At 41.0% G+C, this 22,500-nt stretch overlaps 1 protein-coding gene across 2 annotated transcripts in view; it reads right to left on the reverse strand.

Moving 5' to 3' along the window:
• LOC135206034 (late secretory pathway protein AVL9 homolog) overlaps positions 1–22,500 on the reverse strand; it is a 188,632-nt gene that overhangs the window by 89,006 nt on the left and 77,126 nt on the right. For both annotated transcript variants that reach the window (XM_064237207.1, XM_064237208.1), the window contains exons 5-8: positions 11,649–11,783; positions 10,336–10,434; positions 9,176–9,347; positions 8,381–8,555 (exon numbers count right to left, since the gene is read on the reverse strand). In XM_064237207.1, coding sequence (XP_064093277.1) covers positions 8,381–8,555; positions 9,176–9,347; positions 10,336–10,434; positions 11,649–11,783 — 581 coding nt within the window. The remainder of the gene's footprint in view (positions 1–8,380; positions 8,556–9,175; positions 9,348–10,335; positions 10,435–11,648; positions 11,784–22,500) is intronic.

Below are 22,500 nucleotides of genomic sequence, written 5' to 3' on the forward strand. Positions count from 1 at the left end.
ATCAGGTAACTTGTTAGTTGAGGTAGGTTTGTTGGGGGCTCAAGGGCTTCCCTTGGATCCTTCTGGATCTTCATCCCCTAATTATTCTTCTACTTCTTTCCAAGGCTTTTTGGAGAGTGAAATTTCGGTTATACCGAAATCCACTTCAGCTATCCCTCAGGTGAAAGGGAAGCGGGAGTTGAAGACCCTCGAGAAGACGTCGTCTAAGAAGACCACGTCTTTCGCATCTCATAAGTCTCCGGCTCACCACCCCGGAGCAGAAAAGTCAAAGTCCTCTTCTACTTCGCATTCCAAAGGGTCCAGGGGCAATTCCTCGAAGGATAAGGCTCGAGCTTCTACGGAGCCTGAGCCTTCAACTTCTACCGGGACACATCCCAAGACTCCTATGGTTATCAAGGACCCTAGTCCCTTTGATACCGAGGCATTTACTGCAAATATAATGCAGCAAATGGGGAACTTGGTCGGAAACCTAGTTAACGACAAGTTCGAACAGATGTTTTCGCACATCTCCACCTCGTTCGAGGAGTCAGGTCAGTCGATCCGAAGCATTTCGGAGAGACTGACAAACCAAGAGAATCTGATGGCGGGCCTCAGGGAGAATCCCGCAGCAGTTCTCCCACAGTCTGGCATGGCGGCGCAACCCATGCCGGACTATGATTCCCTTCCTCCCTTCTCAACGAATAACCCATGGAGGGTTTCATCATACGCCCCCTTTAAAGACGGCATGCTGACGTTGCCGGATTGCGGTACTCGAAGATTAGACAACTTCGAGTTTCACCCCGCCAACCTTCAACCACTATTTATTGGCTATGCCCGTCTGACAGACACGGCAATGAGAAGGGAGGATAGGATCCCGAAAGAAACGGTGATTTACAGCCGGGATCAACCCCAAAGGGAGTGGCTCAGGAGCTTGGAAGATTGGGAGTGTGTAAACACCAAACTTCAGGCTTTCAAAAGCCCCTTTACTATCTTTGTGGCAGAGGGGGAAACACCTATCCCTTTCACCACAAAGCTAGCAGAGTTGACTCTACAGGCCGCCATGAAAGACGAGCCTATGCCCCAACTTAGGGAGACAGAGCCAACATCACTTCTCCTTCCAGGGACCGAAGACCTTTGGGCGCATCTCCCAGCTACTTTCACAGTAGGGAAGCTCATGCCAGCTTGTGCAATAGTACAATTTGGTGAGAGACTCCCTAGACTTTCTGATAACCTCATCCAAGCAGAATTCGATGCTAGGACTAGGTTAGGGAGGACCTTAAATGCCCTAGTGATGACAGAGGTTGCCGTGGTGATGTACGGGATGGAACCTCTATTTAAGCTTCTGGCTAAAGCACAGACACACACCGTTCAGTGTGATCTGTACGACTTTGCCATAGCAAGACGCAACTGCAGGAAACATGTACTGCAAGAGGCGACTATTCGTCATGAGCCAAATAAACTACTTGCGTCTTCAATCTAGGATGCTGACCTCTTTCCATAGGCTGTAGTTAACGAGGTCCAGCACGAAGCAACAAGGCTTAACCAAAGCCTTAAGGTCCGCTAGGGCCTGTCAGCTAAGAGGAAGCCCGAACCTACATCCTCCGCTTCAAAGAAGCTGAAAAAGCCTAGGAAGTTCCCACCTTTCCAGGCTGCTCAGCAACAACAGGTGGTACAAGCTGTGCCGGTGTGCCAGATGGTACAACCTTCCACCTCTAAGAACCAGTCCCAGCCAATACTCCTACTGACCTCACAGAATCAGCCCTCTACCTCATACGCAGTATCTCCGGCCTTCAACCCAGTCTTTGAAGGTCAGGCGTTCCAAGCCTTTAATAGGTTTGGAAGAGGAAGTAGGGCCAGAGGTGCATTTCGCCAAAGAAGTGGCGGAAGAGCACCTAGCAGAGGCAAGCACTTCCGGGGAGGACGTGGATCACGCCCTGCCCCAAGTCAGTGAGAACCCTCAGGTAGGAGGGAGACTGTTCCTCTATTGCCACAGATGGGGATTCAGCAATTGGGCACAAAGTATTGTGTCCAAAGGACTGGGATGGAGTTGGACCAAAGGTCCTCCTCCATCCAAGACCTTCCTTCAAAAGCCAACAAAGGAATTGACGGAGTATGCACAAGAACTCCTTCAGAAAGGGGTAGTATCAAGAGTCAAGCATTTAAAGTTTCAAGGACGCTTGTTCAGCGTGCCAAAGAAAGGCTCAACCAAACGAAGAATAATCTTAGACTTGTCCCGTCTAAACTTATTCATTCGTTGCGACAAGTTCAAAATGCTGACTATCTCGCAGGTGCGGACCTTGCTTCCCCGTGGGGCCGTCACCACCTCTATTGATCTTACAGATGCATACTATCATATCCCAGTTGCAAGACACTTCCGCCCGTACCTAGGCTTCAGACTGGGAAACCAGGGATTCTCCTTCAAAGTGATGCCCTTCGGGTTAAACATGGCCCCCAGGGTATTCACGAAGTTGGCGGAATCAGTAGTTCAACAACTAAGATCCCAGGGAATAATGGTACTAGCATATCTGGACAATTGGCTCATTTGGGCAACAACCGTCAAAGAATGCCACAAAGCTACGGTCAAAGTAATACAGTTTCTGGAACATCTGGGGTTCCAAATAAACAAGACCAAGTCCAGGCTAATGCCGGACTCCCGCTTTCAATGGCTCGGCATTCAATGGGACTTGAACTCCCACAATCTGTCAATTACATTGGTCAAAAGGAAGGAAATAGCCAAAGCAACAAGGCAATTTCTCAAATGCAAACTAACATCAAGGAGAAACCTGGAAAAAATCCTAGGCTCTCTCCAGTTTGCATCAGTTACAGATGTTCTGCTGAAGGCAAGGCTGAAAGATATAAACCGGGTCTGGCGCTCAAGAGCAAACAATAAATCTCGAGACAAGTTGTCAGCCATCCCGCCGATTCTCCGCAAACGACTCCGCCCCTGGGCGGAGGTCAAGAACCTATCCAAGTCGATCCCTCTTCAATTTCCCCCTCCGGCGTTGGTTATCCACACGGACGCTTCTCTAAGCGGATGGGGAGGATACTCCCAATTCAGGAAAGTACAAGGGACTTGGTCACCTCAGTTCCGCCAGCTTCACATAAATGTATTAGAAGCTATGGCAGTATTCCTTACATTGGAAAGGCTTCTACCAGCCAAGAAATCTCACATCAAGCTGGTATTGGACAGTGCAGTAGTAGTACACTGCATCAACAGGGGAGGATCCAAATCAAGTCACGTGAACCACGTCATGATAGCCATTTTCTCACTAGCAGCCAAATACAAATGGCATCTATCCTCCACTCACCTGGCCGGAGTAAGGAACGTGATAGCAGACGCCCTGTCTCGCTCAGTTCCTCAAGAATAGGAGTGGTCTCTGGACAGGCCCTCATTCCAGTGGATATGCCAAAAGGTCCCAGGCCTCCAGGTGGATCTTTTCGCATCACAATCGAACCACAAGCTCCCATGCTATGTGGCCCCCAACCTGGACCCTCTGGCTTATGCCACAGACGCCATGTCCATAGATTGGAATCAGTGGAAGCAGATATACATCTTTCCTCCAGTGAATCTTCTATTGAAAGTCCTGAACAAACTCAGGTCTTTCAAAAGGCAAGTTGCTCTAGTAGCCCCGGATTGGCCCAAGAGCAACTGGTTCCCTCTTCTTCTGGAATTGGGTCTCCGGCCTCAACGGATTCCCAATCCCAAGCTATCTCAACCAGTACAAATGAGGACTGTTCGCTTCCTCAGGAATTCTCAAAACCCTAACTTTATGGACTTCATGAAGTTCGCGGCTAAAAGAGATGCAAATATTGATCCTCAAAATATCATTTTCTTAGAATCGGATAAAAGAGAATCAACTTTATGCCAGTATGACTCAGCTGTTAAAAAGCTAGCAAATTTCCTGAAGGAAACAGAATCTCGAACCATGACTACTAATCTGGCTATCTCCTTCTTCAGATCCTTATTTGAAAAAGGTTTAGCAACTAGTACTATTACTACCAATAAGTCAGCCTTAAAGAAAATCTTCCAGTTTGGCTTTAAGATAGACTTAACAGACTCTTATTTTTCGTCTATTCCTAAAGCTTGTACTAGGCTCAGACCATCAGAGAGACCTAGCTCAGTTTCATGGTTCTTAAATGATGTTCTCAAGCTGGCTTCAGATACTGACAACAATTCATGTAGCTATATACCACTCCTAAGGAAAACATTATTTCTGCTAAGCCTGGCTTCAGGAGCCAGGATATCTGAACTGTCGGCTCTCTCTAGAGACTCTGGCCATATCGAATTTCTTCCATCAGGAGAAGTTCTTCTATCCCAAGATCGTAGTTTTTTGGCCAAAAATGAGGATCCTTTAATGAGATGGGCTCCTTGGAAGATCCTCTCTCTTCCTCAAGACCCTTCTCTATGTCCAGTGACGACCTTACGAGCCTATCTGTCCAGGACATCTTCTCGGTCCTCAGGTCCCTTATTCATAAGAGAGAAAGGTGGCACTATTTCCTTAAAAGGAATTAGGCAACAAATCCTATACTTTATCAAACAAGCCAACCCTGATTCATTCCCCAAAGCCCACGACATCAGGGCAGTAGCCACCTCAATTAATTATTTTCAACACAAATTTCGATGATCTAAAGAAGTATACAGGCTGGAAGTCGCCGACAGTATTCAGACGTCACTACCTGAAATCCTTAGAATCTCTTAAATTTCCAGCAGTGGCAGCGGGAAACACAGTTTCTCCTGACACTGCCTAAGTAGTTTTAGTCATAGATCCAGATCTCCTTTCTACCTGCCTCACTAACATTTTTCCTGTGATCCTGCCACCAGGCTCTACCCTGATTTTGAGCCTTAGCTGCCTAAAGGCTATATCGTGATGTTTTCCCTTATTTCTATGCTAGGATTACTCACAACTCTATATAATGTATTATTCTAGTTTTAAGTTATCGAAAGTTAGCATAAGTATACTGTTAATTCCTGTTACTTATTTTAAGGCTAACATAAGTTACTATAAGTTAGTTTAAGTATTTATACGATAACTTTGTAATATTTACTCTAGATTATACTCATCTTATATATTTTTTCATGTTTTCTTATTACCTTATATTCTTACCTTTTCCCCAAGCTTGTGCTAATTCTCTGGTACTATTTCACAAAGCGACACGGGCTGAGCCCAGAAAAGGGATTTTGACGAAGGAAAAATCTATTTCTGGGCAAGGGCCCGTGTCGCCCAGTGAAATCCCCCCCTTTTTTCTCTCCCACCCTTGTGCCCAAGCTTGGTGTTCTAACTTCAAGGATGGCCGCTAGAGGCGCTGGTGTTGGCGTGGGTGAGCAAGTAGTAGTAGTGGCTGGCGGGGGCTGTGTACCAGCTCTCTCTAGCAGGGGGATTTTGTGGAGGAGAGATCTAAATGACAAAAGGCCCGTGGTAGTGGTGTCACTTGCCCCAGTACCATACCGACACCCTCTTTTATTTAGGGTGAGCGAGTCAGAATGCTCTGACATCCCCCTTTTTATTTTTCTCTGGTAATGTTAGTATTATTTACCTTAGAAATATGAACTGAAAGGATATTTCACTGGGCGACACGGGCCCTTGCCCAGAAATAGATTTTTCCTTCGTCAAAATCCCTTTATAAGCTTTGCAGTTGTAACTCTAATTCTTTGCATAGTAAAGAAAGAAACTCTACCGTTCGTCTAATTCAAACTTCTCCTGAGAGATTAAGCCGATTAAGATTACTAATCCAGAACTAACATTAAGAAGAAGCATAAAGTTAAACATAGAACCAGGCTGCAGAATGAATCATCAAGAAGCAAGAAGCAGGTAAGCGAACATAACTCAACCACTCTACCTACAAAAAAATGCATCTCAGTATCTCCAAATCACATCTCTTCTACCAGCCAAGTATAATGGCAATGAAGATATCGATAGTAATCAGTCAGCCAAGATTTTGAGAATGTAAACAATATCAAATGCAAATGGCGCTCAATGACTATGCTTATCTTCTGTATTATACGTTTAACTTTTCCAATGATAATTTTCTCCAGAAAATATTTAGGTTTATGGAGCTTTTCCATTTTTAGAATTACAGATAGAGATCATACACCTGTAACAAAGTGAGAGCTCGCTCATCCTAACATCTAATTATGGTAATTTTCCACTGTATTACATTTGTTATGTTTACAGTACAGGCAGTCCCTGGGTTACGAAAGGCTCGGCTTACGATGTTCCGAGGTTAAGGCGCTTTTCAATTATATTAATCGGAAATTATTTCCAGAGTTACGACGCGTGTTCCAGGGTTACGATGCTATAACACTCATCTGGCAGAAGAAATGACTCCAAAAATGCAAAATAATCAATATTTGAACATTTTTAGATGGAAAATGCAATAAGAATGCAGTTTACATAGTTTTTAATGCACCCAAAGCATTAAATGTAAGGTTTTCTTAGGAATTTTGATGATGTTCCGGCTTACGACGATTTTTGGGTTACAACGCGTCTCAAGAACGGAACCCCCGTCGTAACCCGGGGACTGCCTGTATCAAAGTTATATCGCTAGTGATTCACTTGAATAACCTAGTTTTTATCATTATTACAGATGTTTTGTTTACAATGTCAATAGTTTGTTGGTAGTTGTGACGTTAGTTACCTATTGCCAAAACTATGGACACTTCAAGGGTTAGCCTATCATTAAAAATCTTGGCAACAATTTAAGGTTGTCACACAAATGCCTCTTTCATAATAATTTTCAATAATATTCTTAAGTTCAATTGTGGTTTTTACCATTTTCCTCTTCTTCTTGTCTGTAATGGTTGTCTTGGGACCAATGATTGAATCAAAATAGTACATTATAGAAAGCCACAAAAACTAAGGAAATACCTGTGCATGCATGTGTAAGTGTAATATCATTGTTTTATATTTTATTACTTGAATCAATTCATGTACACAATGAATTTTTATTTACTAATAATATATATATATATTCACATAGTGTCTGTATCACACTCCTATAAGTCAAATGCAAGTCAAGTTTGAGTAATATTCAGTAGCTGGTTTTGGTAGCTGACCGAGCTAATGTAAGTGTTTACATAATAAAAATATGGAATGTTAGTCCATATATATAAAAGATTGCTTGCAGGAATGTGATCAGACTAGAGACGCTAAAGATGACGTATACAATAAGTATGTAGGCTAAGATAACGTGCCGTCACCTGTAGTCATTCAATTGTTTATAAACATTAGTCCAAGCTCCCTGCTTGAGACAACTACCCCGACCTATTATTCAAACGGCCTACGTGATCTGTAGCGTGTCTCATTCAATTGTGTGTTCGTATGAAACTATGTCATTTGTATGTATGTTCATATGTTCGAACTACTGTCTGCTCCTTCATAACTTGTAACAGAGATGGTAGACAGGCAGAACAGAGTTAGCTATCGTCATTAGAAGACCTGTACCTCTTTACCTAAGCTTTATCATGTAGAGGAATAGGATTAGCCATCATCATTGGCAGAAGCGATCAAGCTATCGTTATTAGAAGACTTGTATACAATCATATCTGATCTTCACCATGTAAAACTTCAGAAGAATATATAATTTTTTATACTTAGTGTTTTCTACAAGAACCTCACCGAACCATGAGTTTAACACATCGTCGTAAAGATAATACCGACTTCGTAAGTGATCTACAAAACCCCAGACACTCCATTGAAGATGGAAGTGCAATACCAACCGACTTAGCGTATAGATTATCGCTAGTCTAACATTACCTCATAGGGCGCCTTATCATACAAGGCACAAGCCCTAATACATGTACTACTTGCTCAAAACAATAACAGAAGAGCAAGCGGGCTTTGAATAAGCATGGGAACAATGCCAACTAGCAGCGACTGACCGAACCACTTTTGTTTACAAAATCATTTGATTCATTGGGTTGGATTCTGGTTTTGTCTGAGCTCAGATGCAAAATTTACTCAAAATTTAAGAGTTGAAATCTATTTTGAATTATAGTATAAATGGGTCTCTACTGTGTTATAAAATGTAAATATTATGTTAAACGTGAAATTGTAAATATGTATATGAATGTTCAGTGGTACAGCTGCTAATAAGAGTACCATTTGTTGTACACTGGAAAAAATGAATCAATGTAATTATAATATACACTACTAATATCTGCAGCTTAAGATGTTTGTCAAAATCAATTCAATTTTATCTTGCTTATTTTGACAGTCCAGTACAAATTAGTTTTCTGATTGACAGCCCAATACAAGTTATTTTCCTGAAAGAGAAATTCCATAATATGTACTAAGACAGCTGTGCCTCACTATATTTAAATTCATCTTCAACATATATCAGTTATGTTAAGATTAAAAGCCATTCTTATTCTTGGGATTAACGTAAAACTTTCAATACTTACTGCGATAAACGTATTCTCATGTCTGTCATGGAGAGATTACCAGCATGAGGATGAGCTGGCATCAAGTCCATCAGAGATGGATAAGGGCCTGATGCTTTCCACATACGATAATTATGCGTTTCCTTCCATGCTGTCATGAAGCTTCCATTGAAAACTTCACATTCACGAGTTGCATCTGTCAAATGAGAATGAAAATAAATGAAATTTGTATAAAACCATAATGCCTGTTACATGAATGTATACATAAAATGTAATCGAGATATATTTACTGTGCTCATTTTCACTGATCTTGCGTCACTTTTCATTTTCCATGGACATTCTTCTCTAATCATTTAAAAGGTCATTTTGTTTGGATAAATGTTATTTCTTAGGGCTTCTATTTGCTCTTACAGCTTCAACTCCTCCCCCTCCCCCTACCCCTCCATTTGTCAGGGCTTAGGAATATCTGTTGACATGTCATTAGCTATAGAATTTTTTTAAGCAAACAGGTTGGGTACAAAAAGGATGAAATTTTGTGTAGAATATGTCAGGCATTTTGAAGTATATGAGAGCAAAAGAAAATTATCATACATGGAGCCAGGGATCTAATATGAGGCTATTTGGCAAGTTTTGGAAGGGTCTTATTCTCTGGGAAGGCCTATATGTATCTCAGTAATATAAATCCATAACAGAGGGTAATAAGTTAGCGTTTTAATTTTCACCCTAAGTCAGATGGACAGATCACCAAATGGTACAGGTTAAGTTATCAGAGTCTTGGACATGGAAGTTATTTCAGTTTACTGTAAATTACTTTACCTGGATAAACTGATGATCTAAGAAGGGAGAGAAGATAAACCTTAAATTGATACCGAAGCCATTCTTCACCCCCAACCCAACCAACTCCCTCGAGGAAGACGTCTGGATGACTATTATTTGGCGAAGACCCATTTTGAGATTTATTATTTAATGTTGCACTTACAGCTTCAACCTGTAACAGAAATATAGTATACAATTTTTTTATCAAACTAAAATATTTCTACAACTTCATGGACATAAATCCACACCAACAATTCAACCAAGAACTCCCATTAGATACAGGCAAAATTATCTAAGCTTACAACACATCTGCAGTTGGCCAAAAGAATTAAGCAAGATTTAATACATATTTTGGGAATTATCTGTACGAAACAGTATTTCTAATATTACTTCATTAAAAAATTTCTATTACATAGATTCATTTCATTGCAAAATCACGTGATCAATTACAACTTGACAGAAAGAAAGGGGACATTTATTATTTTCTTTTACATTTCAGAAACTGAAGTAATATTAGTAATTATTGCCTGGCTTGCTCTAAGTCTGTTTTAAAAATGACACCAGCCTTATCAAAATTTGCACTCAACTGTTTACTTATTCAATACATTAAACTATTTTTTTAAACTGATTTGATTGATTGTCTGAATAGTGTATGCTGGTATTCATCTGTACCAATTTTTTTATTTTTTAATAAAGTATACTTTGCTATCCTTTTATTTTCATCCGCTGAGTGATCCATAATACCATTATCTGTACAACGATAGGTCACTGAATTGATAATAATGTACTACTGTAGTACATAAACAAATCATTACTTTATAGCAAGTACAGTAATATGTTCTTGCTCAAATAGATACTTTATGTATATTCTTGATTGATGGGTTCTGTGGGAGTAGTAGTCCCAATGCACTGCCTTGTAACCATGAAACTGAACCAAGAAAAATTGCTCTATATACTTCTCTATAGTATGTACCCATATCTCAGAGGTCAGTGGTCTCCAGGTAACCTTGAACATTCTTTTCTCATATGAAAACTGCTATCCCGCATCACAATATTTGTAAGAAAAAAAAGTAAGTTGCTATCCTGCATCACAATATTTGTAAAAAAGGTAAATAAAAAAAGTAATTCTAAAATGAAACTAGAGAACAACTGTGGCTTACCTGTCTCACAATATTTTCTGCAAACCGAAGATCTTCTGTTGATAAGCTAAGCTGACGTTTCAGATCTGGATCTGGAATCTCTATTTTTCCTTCCTCCAACTAAGGGCAAAGAAAAGAAAACAACATATTTACAGTTAGTAACATCTATATTTACAATACAATTCAGACATATCCAGCAGATTACATTTTCTTTCACTACAAACTCATTAATCATACGCATCATATAAATGTCCCAAATATCTTTGGTCCATTAGTCTCGTTTTTGTCAAGCAGAAGGTGGCAGACTACTGAGGAAGCATCAGCCTGACCTATGAGTAGGTATGGAATCCAAGTGAAGTTTCTCTTGAATTTGTTGTTTGCTAAGCGATCTCATTTCCCAAACTCTTTGCTTCAGGGTATCACTGTTAGGGTTTTGTTATCACCATTTTCTCTTGATAAACTTGGGAAGCGAAAGAAAAGAACAAATTTCTAAATTTATTTACTTTTAAGCCATTGGCTTTCTTGCATTTACTAATTCACAAATTTTGCTAACCTTTCTGAAATCTGTATCCTTTACATTAGCCTTATTTATGTACATATTAGTTTTTGTGGAATATCGTTGGCTAAGACTCTTACCTTGTTAATGGTTAACAGTGCGTTGGTACTTTGTTCTTGCATTTTCATAACACAAAGAAGTGTGTTTTTACAAACCCATCAGTCATATATCAAGTGCCCTTCTCCCTTCCCCTACATCTCACTTCTTAAAAAACAAAGACTCGAAGAGAGAGAGCTAGGATCCCTTACTAATATAGAGCCATATGGTGCTTGTATAGTACGTTACCTTCTGTCTGACAAACACAAGATTAGTCAACATAGGTTAATTAAGCAAAAATTGGGTGTATACTGTACGAAAAATATGTTTGTATTATCAAATAAAACCAAGCAATTTCTACCAAGGAAGTTCTCAGTTAATTATAAGATGTGTACTAAATGACTCAACACTTTAGGTTACATTTCTCTGGGAAAATAAAAGAAAAATGGCTGGTACAAAAAAAAGAAAAAAAAACACTTGAGCAAAATATAAATTTTAGAGACTGATGCTGTATTACAGTCTGCACTGCACTGAGTGCCTCCTTGCACTCATAATTCTTATAAGAAAAAGTTAACAGAGAAGAATTAAAATAATGTATGCTTCAAGACAACTATATCAATGATTGCCTTAATTCACCAAGATTCTAACAGTGCTGAATCTTGCATAAGTAAAATTTTTTTAAAGTAGTAGCAGAGCAACTTACTAAAAAGAACCTCCATTTATAGATGAAACAAAAACTTACCTGGACAAGAACATCATACAGATGTTTCTTGTGCACAAAAAGAGCATTAGATGCTCCCACTAAAAATGCTCGAGAAGTTGGTGCACTCAAGACATCTAAGTACTGGAGAGAGAGATAAGGATGGACCAAGTTTCCCTGAAAGCAAAAATGTCAAACAAGTCCTTGATTTTAAAGAAGTCTACATAAAATCTCTATGCGTACACTTTTAAAGTTTATAAACACTACAATATGCCAGCACTGCAATGTCTACCATCAAAGATGACAAACTGAAATTCTGAGGTATAATTCAGGTTTAGACCTATATTTGTACTGCAAGCTGACATCTTAAACAAGGGAGCATAATGCTATGCTGACTATAGTAAATTTTCATTCATACAAAATTTACTTATGGCAGAATATTAAAATTTGAATATCTTAGTTTTACCAGACCACTGAGCTGATTAACAGCAACGGGACCTACAGCTTATTGTGGGATCCGAACCACAATATACTAAATGAATTTCTACCACCATAACTAAATTCCTCTGATTTGGCGTTGGCCGAGCCGATTATCAAACTTCGGATCAGCGGACTGGTAGCCGAGCGCAAAAACAACTTGTCTAACAAGGAACTTTATGCTATCCTCTACGTAGGCATATCAAGAAAGCCAAATACGTAATCAATATTTGAAGTTTTTTTTTTTTTTTAATGCGTGAAAAATGCAGTTTACATAAGTTTAAATTTCACCCAAAGCATTAAAAGTAAGGTTTTCTTGGAATTTTTGGTGATTTATTTTTGATGAACCCCCAATTGTAAACCAGGGACTACCTATATAAGGGATTTTGACGAAGGAAAAATCTATTTCTGGGCAAGGGCCTGTGTCGCCCAGTGAAATGCTTCCTTTAGTGTTCATTTTTAAGGTAAAATATTGCTATAATTACCAGAGAAAAACTAAAATAGTAATGCCAGAGTAAAACTGGCTCGCTCACCTTTAATAAAGGCGTCGGTATGGTATCTGGGGCAAGTGGAAACCACTACCAGAGGTCCCTTGCCATTTAGACTCTCCCTTCCTCAATATCCCTCGTCTACAGAGGAGCCGATCCAAGGCCCCGCAACCCACTACTACTACAACTAGCGCCTTTGTTTTCATTCCTGTAGATAGTACCCCAGCAGGGCCAAATAGGGTGTGGAAGAAAAGTGGGGTGGGATTTCACTGGGCGACACAGGCCCTTGCCCAGAAATAGATTTTTCCTTCGTCAAAATCCCTTTTCTGGGCTCAGCCTGTGTTGCTCCGTGAAATAGTGTCAGAGAATTGGCTCCACCAGCTTGGAAAAAGTGTAGATAATCAATAATTACAGGTAAATTAAAACTCAATTAGAGTTAAATACTATAATGTAGGTAATTAATTATTACAATACACAATAAAATACAAGTAATTGAGTTTCAATGATCCTTAAAACTAACTTATCTACACAGAGGGGTTAACTAACCCACAATGGTTCAAATAACACACACCAATTAACAAAATTATCACAAGGGAAAATAGACCCAGATACAACTATATACAGTACAAATCATCAATATATATACAGAAAGTGCTGTCCAAGGTAAAGTATGAACCTGGTAACGACCGAGCTACGGCAAGAATGCTAGCGAGGCAGGTAGGAGAGAGAGAGATGTAAGAGAGACATAGGCTATATAACTACTTATTACTAATTATGCAGTGTCAAGGGAAACTGTGTTTCTGGCTGCCACTGCTGGAAATTTAAGGGCCTCTAAAGACTTCAAGTAGTGGCGCTTAAATACTGTCGGAGATTTCCAGCCTGTGTACTTCTTAAGATCGTCAAAATTCATATGTTGAAAATAATTAATGGAGGTGGCTACTGCCCTAACATCATGTGCCCTTAGAAAAGATTCCGGGTTAGCTTGTTTTATGAAATACAAAATTTGTTGTCTAATCCCTTTTAGGGAAATAGTGCCGCCTTTTTCCCTAATGAACAAGGGGCCTGAAGATATCAGGGCAGTCCTGCTTAAATATGCTCTTAGGGAATTAACTGGACATAGGGATGGGTCCTGGGGAAGTGGGACAATCTTCCATGGAGCCCATCTATCTTGTGGGTCCTCATTTTTAGCTAGAAATTGATGATCTGGTGAGAGTAGTAGTTCTCCTGTACGAAGAAATTCAATATGATCTGATTCCCTAGATAGGGCCGACAGTTCAGAAATTCTGGCGCCTGAGGCTAAACTTATTAGAAATAACGTTTTCCTTAAAAGGGTTACATAATTACATAAGTCATTATTAGTGTCAGGAGCCAATTTAAGGACATCGTTTAAAAACCATGAGACCGTCCCGGGTCTCTCAGTTGGTCTAAGTCTTGCACAATCTCTTGGAATGGATGAAAAGTACAAATCTGTTAGATCTATATTGAAACCAAAGTGGAAGATCTTCTTAAGTGCTTATTTGGTAGTAGTAATTGTACTAGCTACTAAACCTTTTTCGAACAAGGTTCTAAAAAAGGTTATGGCCAGATTCGTGGACATGGTTTATGCATTTGAGTCCTTTAAAAATATAGTAGCTAGTTTTTTAGCTGCCGAGTCATATTGACGCAAGGTTGATTCCCGTTTGTCAGATTCTAAGAACAGGATGTTCTGAGGATCGATGTTGGCATCTTTCTGAGCTGCAAACTTCATGAAGTCCATAAAGTTAGGGCTTTCTGAATTCCTGAGGAAGCAACAGTCTGCGTTTGAACCAACTGCGTCAGTTTGGGATTAGGAATCCGTTGAGGCCGGAGTCCTAATTCCAATAGTAGAGGGAACCAATTGCTCTTGGGCCAATTGGGGCTACTAATGCAATGTGACCCTTGAACGTCCTGAGCTTGTTCAGGACTTTCAGGAGTAGATTCACTGGAGGAAAGAGGTAAATTCACTTCCATACATTCCAATCTATAGCCATAGTGTCCGTGGCGTAAGCCGGAAGGTCCAGGTTGGGAGCCACATAACAAGGAAGTCTGTGGTTCGACTCTGTGGCAAAGAGATCCACCTGAAGTCCTGGTACCTGTTGACAGATCCATCTGAATGACTCCTTGTCCAATGTCCACTCCGATTCTAGCGGGACGGATCGTGATAGGGCGTCCGCCACCATGTTCCTGACTCCTGCTAGGTGAGTGGCTGACAGGTGCCATTTGTTCTTGTCTGCTAAGGCAAATATGGCTATCATGACATGGTTCACTTGGCTCAATTTGGAGCCACCCGTTTATGCAGAGGACTACTAACGCACTGTCCAATACAAACTTGATATGAGACTTCTTGGCTGGTCGTAGCCTTTTCAGGGTAAGAAACACTGCCATAGCTTCCAGTACATTGATATGTAGCTGGCAGAATGTTAGAGACCAGGTTCCCAGTACCTTTTTGTACTGTGAGTTACCGCCCCAGCCGCTTAGTGAGGCGTCTGTGTGGACCACTAGGGCTGGCGGAGGAAATTGCAAGGGTATTGTCTTTGACAGATTCTTGAATTCCATCCAAGGGCGGAGCCCCTTGCGTAAGATCGCCGGAATGGGAGCCATCTTGTCCCGGAATCTTCGAGCGCCAGACCTGGTTTATATCCTTAAGTTTGGCTTTCAATAGAACGTCCGTTACTGATGCAAATTGGAGTGAACCTAGGATTCTTTCCTGGTTCCTCCGGGACGTCTGTTTGTTTTTGAGAAATTGCCTTGTGGCCTTGGCTATTTCTCTTCTCTTTAACTTTTGTGTTTACGCATTCCCATTCATCAAGGTTCCGGCGCCAAGCTTGTTGAGCTTGGTCCCGGGGGAGGATTACTGTTTCCTTCGGGACTTTATCCTCCCTGCTCATGGCAGCATCCATTAAATGGACATAGCCAAAGAAAGGGGGCTGAAGTCCCTCTGGATAGAACTCGAAGTCCTTTAGCCTTCAAGTTCCACAACCCTCAATAGTCAGCATACCCTCTGCGAATGGAGCGTGTGCTGCTACCCTCCATGGGTTGTTCGGTTTAAATGGAGGGAGATTGGACGAGTCCGGCATCAGCAATGCATGAGCTGCCTGGCCGGACTGTGCTTGTCCTGCTGCCATACTATCTCGGAGACCAGACATCATGTTCTCCTGGGCTACTATCCTCTCCGACAAGGATTGGATAGTTTGTCCCGATGCTTCCAGTGTAGTTGACAGCTGGGTCAACATTTCTTGGAACTTGGTCTGGACCAAGTCCCCAACCATGTTGCCCATCCGCTGCATGATGCTATCCGAGAAAGCATCAGGGTCAAAGGAAGAAGGCTGAGCCTTCTCCTTGGGAACCTTGGTCCTCGACCCCTTTGGTGGGAGAGTGACCTTTGGCTTGACTGCCCCAGGGTTATGAGCCGGCGGCGTAGTAACAAGCTTGGTTCCTGACCTCTTCGGCAGGGACTTCTGCTTAGACTTGAAGTCTGTTTTGCTTTTAACTTTAGGGACCGCCGATGAAGACTTAGGTCTGACCGACTGAAGTCTATTGGCGAACCCCTGGAAGGATGTAGAAGTGGAAGGAGAAGAAGCCAGAGATGGACTCAAGGACAACCCTTGATCCCCTACCAAACCTGCCTCGCTACCATTCTTACCGTTGCCCATGTAGTCTATAGCCATGGGCTCGCGGTCCAGGTCGAGGGCTGCCACGTCCCCCACGACTTCCTCTGCGATGCCTTCCTTCGTAGGGAGTGCGACTGCTTCCTGAATCCTGGTGATCAGAGGAGCGGCCACTTCAGGATCCACCACAGATCCCTTCTTCACCCCTGGAAAGATAAGGGTGGCCATGTCCTGGGACAGGATGTAGGGTTGAACCTTGGCGGAGTTCCGTCCAAACCCGCCAACCCATGCCTTCAGGGTGGATAAGCCAGCTTCCCGGACTGCCTGCGCTCCCTGTAAGCAGGGTTATTATTAATACTTAACACTAGAGATAGACTTAACCTAGTATCAAAGTCTACATTACAGTATATATTGATTCTCATTGTATCATTATGAAGAGGCTGGAGTGTTACATACCTCGGAGGTGGCTTCGTTAACCAAAGCGTAGCATATAATGCAGTTCTCATGGTGCCAGACCACGTAATCCTCCATGCGAACTGCACAGCCGGCATGTGCCCGGCAGACCACATGCCCACAAGGTTCCTGGAGAACGGCGTTGCACCCCTCCTCCAGACAATAGGTTACCTGTAAGTCAAATGATACATGAATATCATCAACAACCTTCCGGAGTAGGTCCGTGGTTGTGTGCAGTATACTAATGCTGCCGGAGTAACTCCAGCATCAGCATATATCATGCACGATAACATATCACCCTGTTACTACTAGCTCCGGCGGCCCGTGTATACTTATAAGAACATCCTGGGCAGATAATGGGGACTAAGAGTGACTCCACTGCAGCTCCGGCGATGCTGGAGCTATAAAATCTGACCAATAAAGTGGCTTCAAGCTGTCCTCCACGTGCCGGAGTGAGGGATATAACCCAAGTCAGACACAGGGTGAAGAGCAAGACGTAACAAGGTGGGATGGTTAAAATACCTGGCGGAGTTGGGGACTCCGCCGGGTAAAAAACTGGGTATAGTAAGAAATAACTTACAATAGAAGGTGGATGTTATATTATGTGTAATAAATCATGCATGCAAAATGTAATCCCATAGATAGGCACAGCCAATCTATCCCGAGGTCGGGTCCGACTTGCGCCGGAGCCCTGAGGCCACCGAAGTGGGGTGGGGAAGGGTGAGCTTCATAGATAGTGAGAGGGATACACTACCTAGTGGGTCGGGGTGTGTCCCACTCCCCCACGCCTGGTGGCCAACCATGGCTCGGTCGAGCAAAGTACCCCCCCCTACACCAATAGCAGCGCGGCAGAGTACGGCAGGCCTGCTCACCGAGTATACCTCCCAGTGAACCCACTTCTCCACCCCCCCCCGGGGGAGACTCGGATGGGAGCGAGTCGTCACTCCACCGAAGTGGGTGAGTGAGAGGGGGGGGTTGGGGGGAACTGAGAGGGGTCGGTAGCAGGGTGGCTCATACGCGATCGACTGGGAACACTCTCAGCCGGGTGAACAGTCACACGGTGTGAGAGGCCAGTCGATCCAAGAAGGCCTATAGGCCAACTAGGTGCCACCTACAAGAAGTAACACATAACATAAATATCCTGTCCTAACATGGGGGAAAGGAGCAAAATAAATATGGAGCGAGAGAGAAAGAAAAGGTCCTTGAGAAACTAAGTTAAGCGAAATCCAACGAAGGAAATGCTAGCCTAGAAACTCAGAGCGGCTTAGCCTAGATGCCGTAATGAATGATCGAGGGGCAAACGGCCAGGGTGGCTCAAGGACGGAAAGGCTACGAAGGAACTAGGGTCCTTTTGTAAAGGTAATCGAGTCCAGAGATCCTATCTTACTGATAAACAAGGGTTGATATGACAACCTCCATGCAAGAAAGGAAAGCGAGCGCCACGGCCGAAAGCATGCGGTTCGGAAGTAGGCTATCCCCCGTGAACGGACTAAAAAAATAAACAAGTCAATGGCAAATGCATCTTAAAATAAATTATATAGGGTACTGCTCAAGTGCAATCGAGACCAATTAGTATGGGAGACCAATTGGTGCAAGACAGCAGGGAATCATCACGTGGCTTTGAGCCAAGAGGAGGTGGCGCGGGAACGGCAACGCACGTGTTACCGCTCACACATATAACCTAAGATAACTTGACTTAATATGCCAAAAACCGTCTCAAAATGATGTCAAACATTAAACGCAGTACTTAACTTGGATGCAGAAGCTTGACGATCCATGTTGATGAACAAAGTGGATAAATCCAGACGAAAAAACACAGCACAAGGAAGAAACGCGTGTGGTGTGAACAATGCTATCGAAAGGAATGAAAACAAAGGCGCTAGTTGTAGTAGTAGCGGGTAGCGGGGCCTTGGATTGGCTCCTCTGTAGACGAGGGATATTGAGGAAGGGAGAGTCTAAATGGCAAGGGACCTCTGGTAGTGGTTTCCACTCGCCCCAGATACCATACCGACACCTTTATTAAAGGTGAGCAAGCCAGTTTTACTCTGGCATTACTATTTTAGTTTTTCTCTGGTAATTATGGCAATATTTTACCTTAGAAATGAACACTAAAGGAAGCATTTCACGGAGCGACACAGGCTGAGCCTAGAAATATATATATATATATATATTTATATATAGAATATATATATATAAGATAGATATATATCTATATATATAGTATATATATATATAAATATATATATATATATATATATATATATATATATATTCATTGAATAGAATGGCTTTTTCACTGTTTACCAGCTTTTTTGAAATTGATTCATATTTTCTCATTATTTTCTTCACTTCATTGTTCATGTTACTAATGGACACATAATGGGGTTCTTCCATTTACTCCAGTATTTTTACAAAATGTGACAGCTGTTTCGTCAACCTATACGTATTGACGTTATCAAGCGTACTGATACAAATATGAGCCTACATGCGTTTTGTGACGTCATGAGGACGGAAAGGTAGTACAATTGCCAGATACCTAGTTTTAAATATTTATAAAAGACTATAGTGAAACATAAAATAAGACAAACATAAAATAAGACAAATAAATAAATATGTTAACAACAGAAATTATATCAAAATTTGAAAGTAAGTTATTATATACAAATTATACATAAATATATATTAATTAGATATATGTTTAATTAACTAAATATCAGTGTGTGCTCCTGTCCGCCTGTGGTGGTCTTGTTCCACGCGGTTGAAGGGCTGCCTCCTACACGAGGGCAAAGATCGGTCTGCCTCGCGTTGGATGTTAAGGTTGGGGCGTTGCATGGCGATGCTGACTGCTTCTGATATCAATAAACGATTGTAGTTGCCTTCCTTGTGTATTATTTTGGTGTTTGTGAGAAGTTCTTGTAAAGATGGTTTTTTATTGTGAGTATCCACAAAGTGCTGGTGAATAGCGCCTTGGTTTCTGTGGGCCTGCATGCGACGTTTGAGTGTAGTGGTTGTGTGTCCGATATAGCATTTTTGGGGGGACTGACATTGCTCGTCAGCACAGACAAACTTGTATACTATATCAGATTCAACCTCTTTCTCCATTGATGGAGCCGTACTATTTTTCATTACCAGTGAGGCCGTAAGGTTTGGCTTGCAGTAAATTCTTACTGTTATTTTGTAATATGGTGCTAGGGGGGTGGTTCCTCTTCGCAGTATACCAAGGATGGCTTTCCTTTCATCTTCGTGGTGTTTGTTGTATGATATCTGATGGTATATCGCTATTTCTTTGTCTTTGTCTTGTGTGTTGTCCCTCGGGGTCAGGTTATGGAAAGCCTCTAATCTCTTTTTGACAACTTGCTGGATCATGTCATCTGGGTAGCCGTTATTTGTGAGCAGCAGTTGAACTCTGTTGATTTCTTCGTTTGTCGCTTTCCACGTCGAACAGTGTGTTATGGCGCGTTTTATGTATGCATTTACCACAGATCGTTTATATGCATCAGGGCATTCTCCTCTAGCATTTAAACATCTCCCAACATCTGTCTTTTTAGTGTATACGGTGGTATTGTATTTGTTTTTTTTCTGGGTCACAAGTACGTCCAAGAAGGGGAGCATTTTCACATCACTTTTTTTCTACCGTAAAATTTATTTAATGTAGAATTTGCTCGGAGTTTATTTACTAAGTCATCTATGTCATTTTCGCCCTTTGTTGTGATAAAGATATCATCAATATATCTCCCATAGATTCTGGGTTTTGGGTGTTCTTCAAAAGTGACCTCTTCTGTGTGTGCCATGTATGCGTTTGCAAAAAGAACCCCAAGGGGGGAACCCTTTGCCAAGCCGTCCTTTTGCCGATATATTTTGCCCCTATGTGAGAGGAATGGGGCTTCCTTTGTACATGCTTCCAGCATCTCTTTTAAGATCTTTTCGGGTATCGGTAATGGTGGTTTCTCAGAGCGGTATATCTTGTTCATGATGATTTGTATTGTTTCATCCACTGGTACGTTAGTAAATAAACTTTCGACGTCCAGAGATGCTATGTCTTCGTCGGGTGTGGTGTCTTGCAGTAGATCGATGAATTCCGTCGATGATTTTAGCAAGAACGTTGAAGGAATGTACGGCGTTATAATTTCGTTCAATTTCTTAGCCACTTTATACATGGGGGATGTCATTTAGGATATAATGGGCCGTAGTGGGTTTCCCTGTTTGTGGATCTTGACTGTGCCATAGCAGTAACCGGGTGCAAAGTCTCCGATGATTTTTGGAAAGCTTACTGTTCTCTGTTCTTTGTTCGCTTTTTCTGTTAGTCTCATAATTTTCTTTTTGAGGTCATTTGTTGGGTCTTTTATAAGTGGCTGAAACTGATTCGTGTAGGAGGCAGCCCTTCAACCGCGTGGAACAAGACCACCACAAGCGGACAGGAATGCACACTGACATTTAGTTAATTAAACATATATGTAATTAACCCTCTTACGCCGAAGCCCTAAAAACCAAAACGTCTCCCGTATGCTGAGGCAGGTTTGGAGTGAGCGTGGAAGCGGAAAAAATATTTTTTTCAAAAAATCACAGCGTGCTTATTTTTCAAGATTAAGAGTTAATTTTTGGCTCCTTTTTTTGACATTGCCTGAAGTTTAGTATGCAACCATCAGAAATTAAAAAAAAATCATTATCATATATAAATAATGCGATATATGGTAGCGACAAGAAAAAAATTCATACATAATTGTATTCAAGGCAAGCTGTGCGAAAAACGGTTAAAGCTAACGAGTGACTTTTTTTATCGTTGTATTGTACACTAAATTGCAATCATTTTGATATATAACACATTGTAAAACGATCAAAGCAACACAGAACAAATATTATCACAAAATAATGCATGAATTCGTAACGCACGGACGTAAAAAAATGTTTTTTTCAAAAATTCACCATAAATCTAAATATTGTTCTAGAGACTTCCAATTTGTTTCAAAATGAAGACAAATGATTGAATATTACAATACTGTAAATGTTTTAGCTTAGAATTGCAGTTTTCGACCATTTCGGACGAGTTAAAGTTGACCGAATGTCGAAATTTTTATATATATATTTTTTTTTATATGCAAATATTGCAAAAATGAGAAAAGCTACAACCTTCAAATATATTTGTTTGTATTCTTCATGCATTTGCGCACATTTTCATATATGAAACTCTATAAAACGCCTAATATGAAAAGGAGCAAATATTAGGAGAATGCGACATACACATTTCGGAGATTTGCGGCCGCGAATCGGCGCGCGGAGGGATAGAAAGTTTTTATTTAAAAATTCACCATAAATCTAAATATTGTACTAGACACTTCGAATTTGTTTCAAAATGAAGATAAATGACTGTATATTACTAGATTGTAAGAGTTTTAGCTTACAATTGCGTTTTTTTACTATTTCGGTAGAGTCAAAGTTGACCGAACGTGGTTTTTTTTCTATTTATTGTGATTTATATGCAAATATTTCAAAAAAGAGAAAAGCTACAACCTTCAATCATTTTTCGTTTTATTCTAAATAAAATTGCGCACATTTTTATATACAAAACTTTATGTAACGGGTAATTTTAAATGGTGCAAACATTTCGACAATCGCAAGAAAAAATTTCTTATTTTTTTCGGAAGAGTTACCGCGCGGACGTAAGGAAAATGTTTTTTTTTTTTTCATAAATTCACCATAAATCGAAATATTGTGCTAGAGACGTCCAATTTGTTGCAAAATAAAGGCAAATGATTGAATATTACTAGAATATAAGTGTTTTAGCTTACAATTGCGTTTTTCTACCATTTCGGTAGAGTCAAAGTTGACCGAAGGTTGAAATTTTTGCACTTA

The sequence above is a fragment of the Macrobrachium nipponense genome, chromosome 29, assembly GCF_015104395.2.
Source record: "Macrobrachium nipponense isolate FS-2020 chromosome 29, ASM1510439v2, whole genome shotgun sequence".
Lineage (NCBI taxonomy): Eukaryota > Metazoa > Arthropoda > Malacostraca > Decapoda > Palaemonidae > Macrobrachium > Macrobrachium nipponense.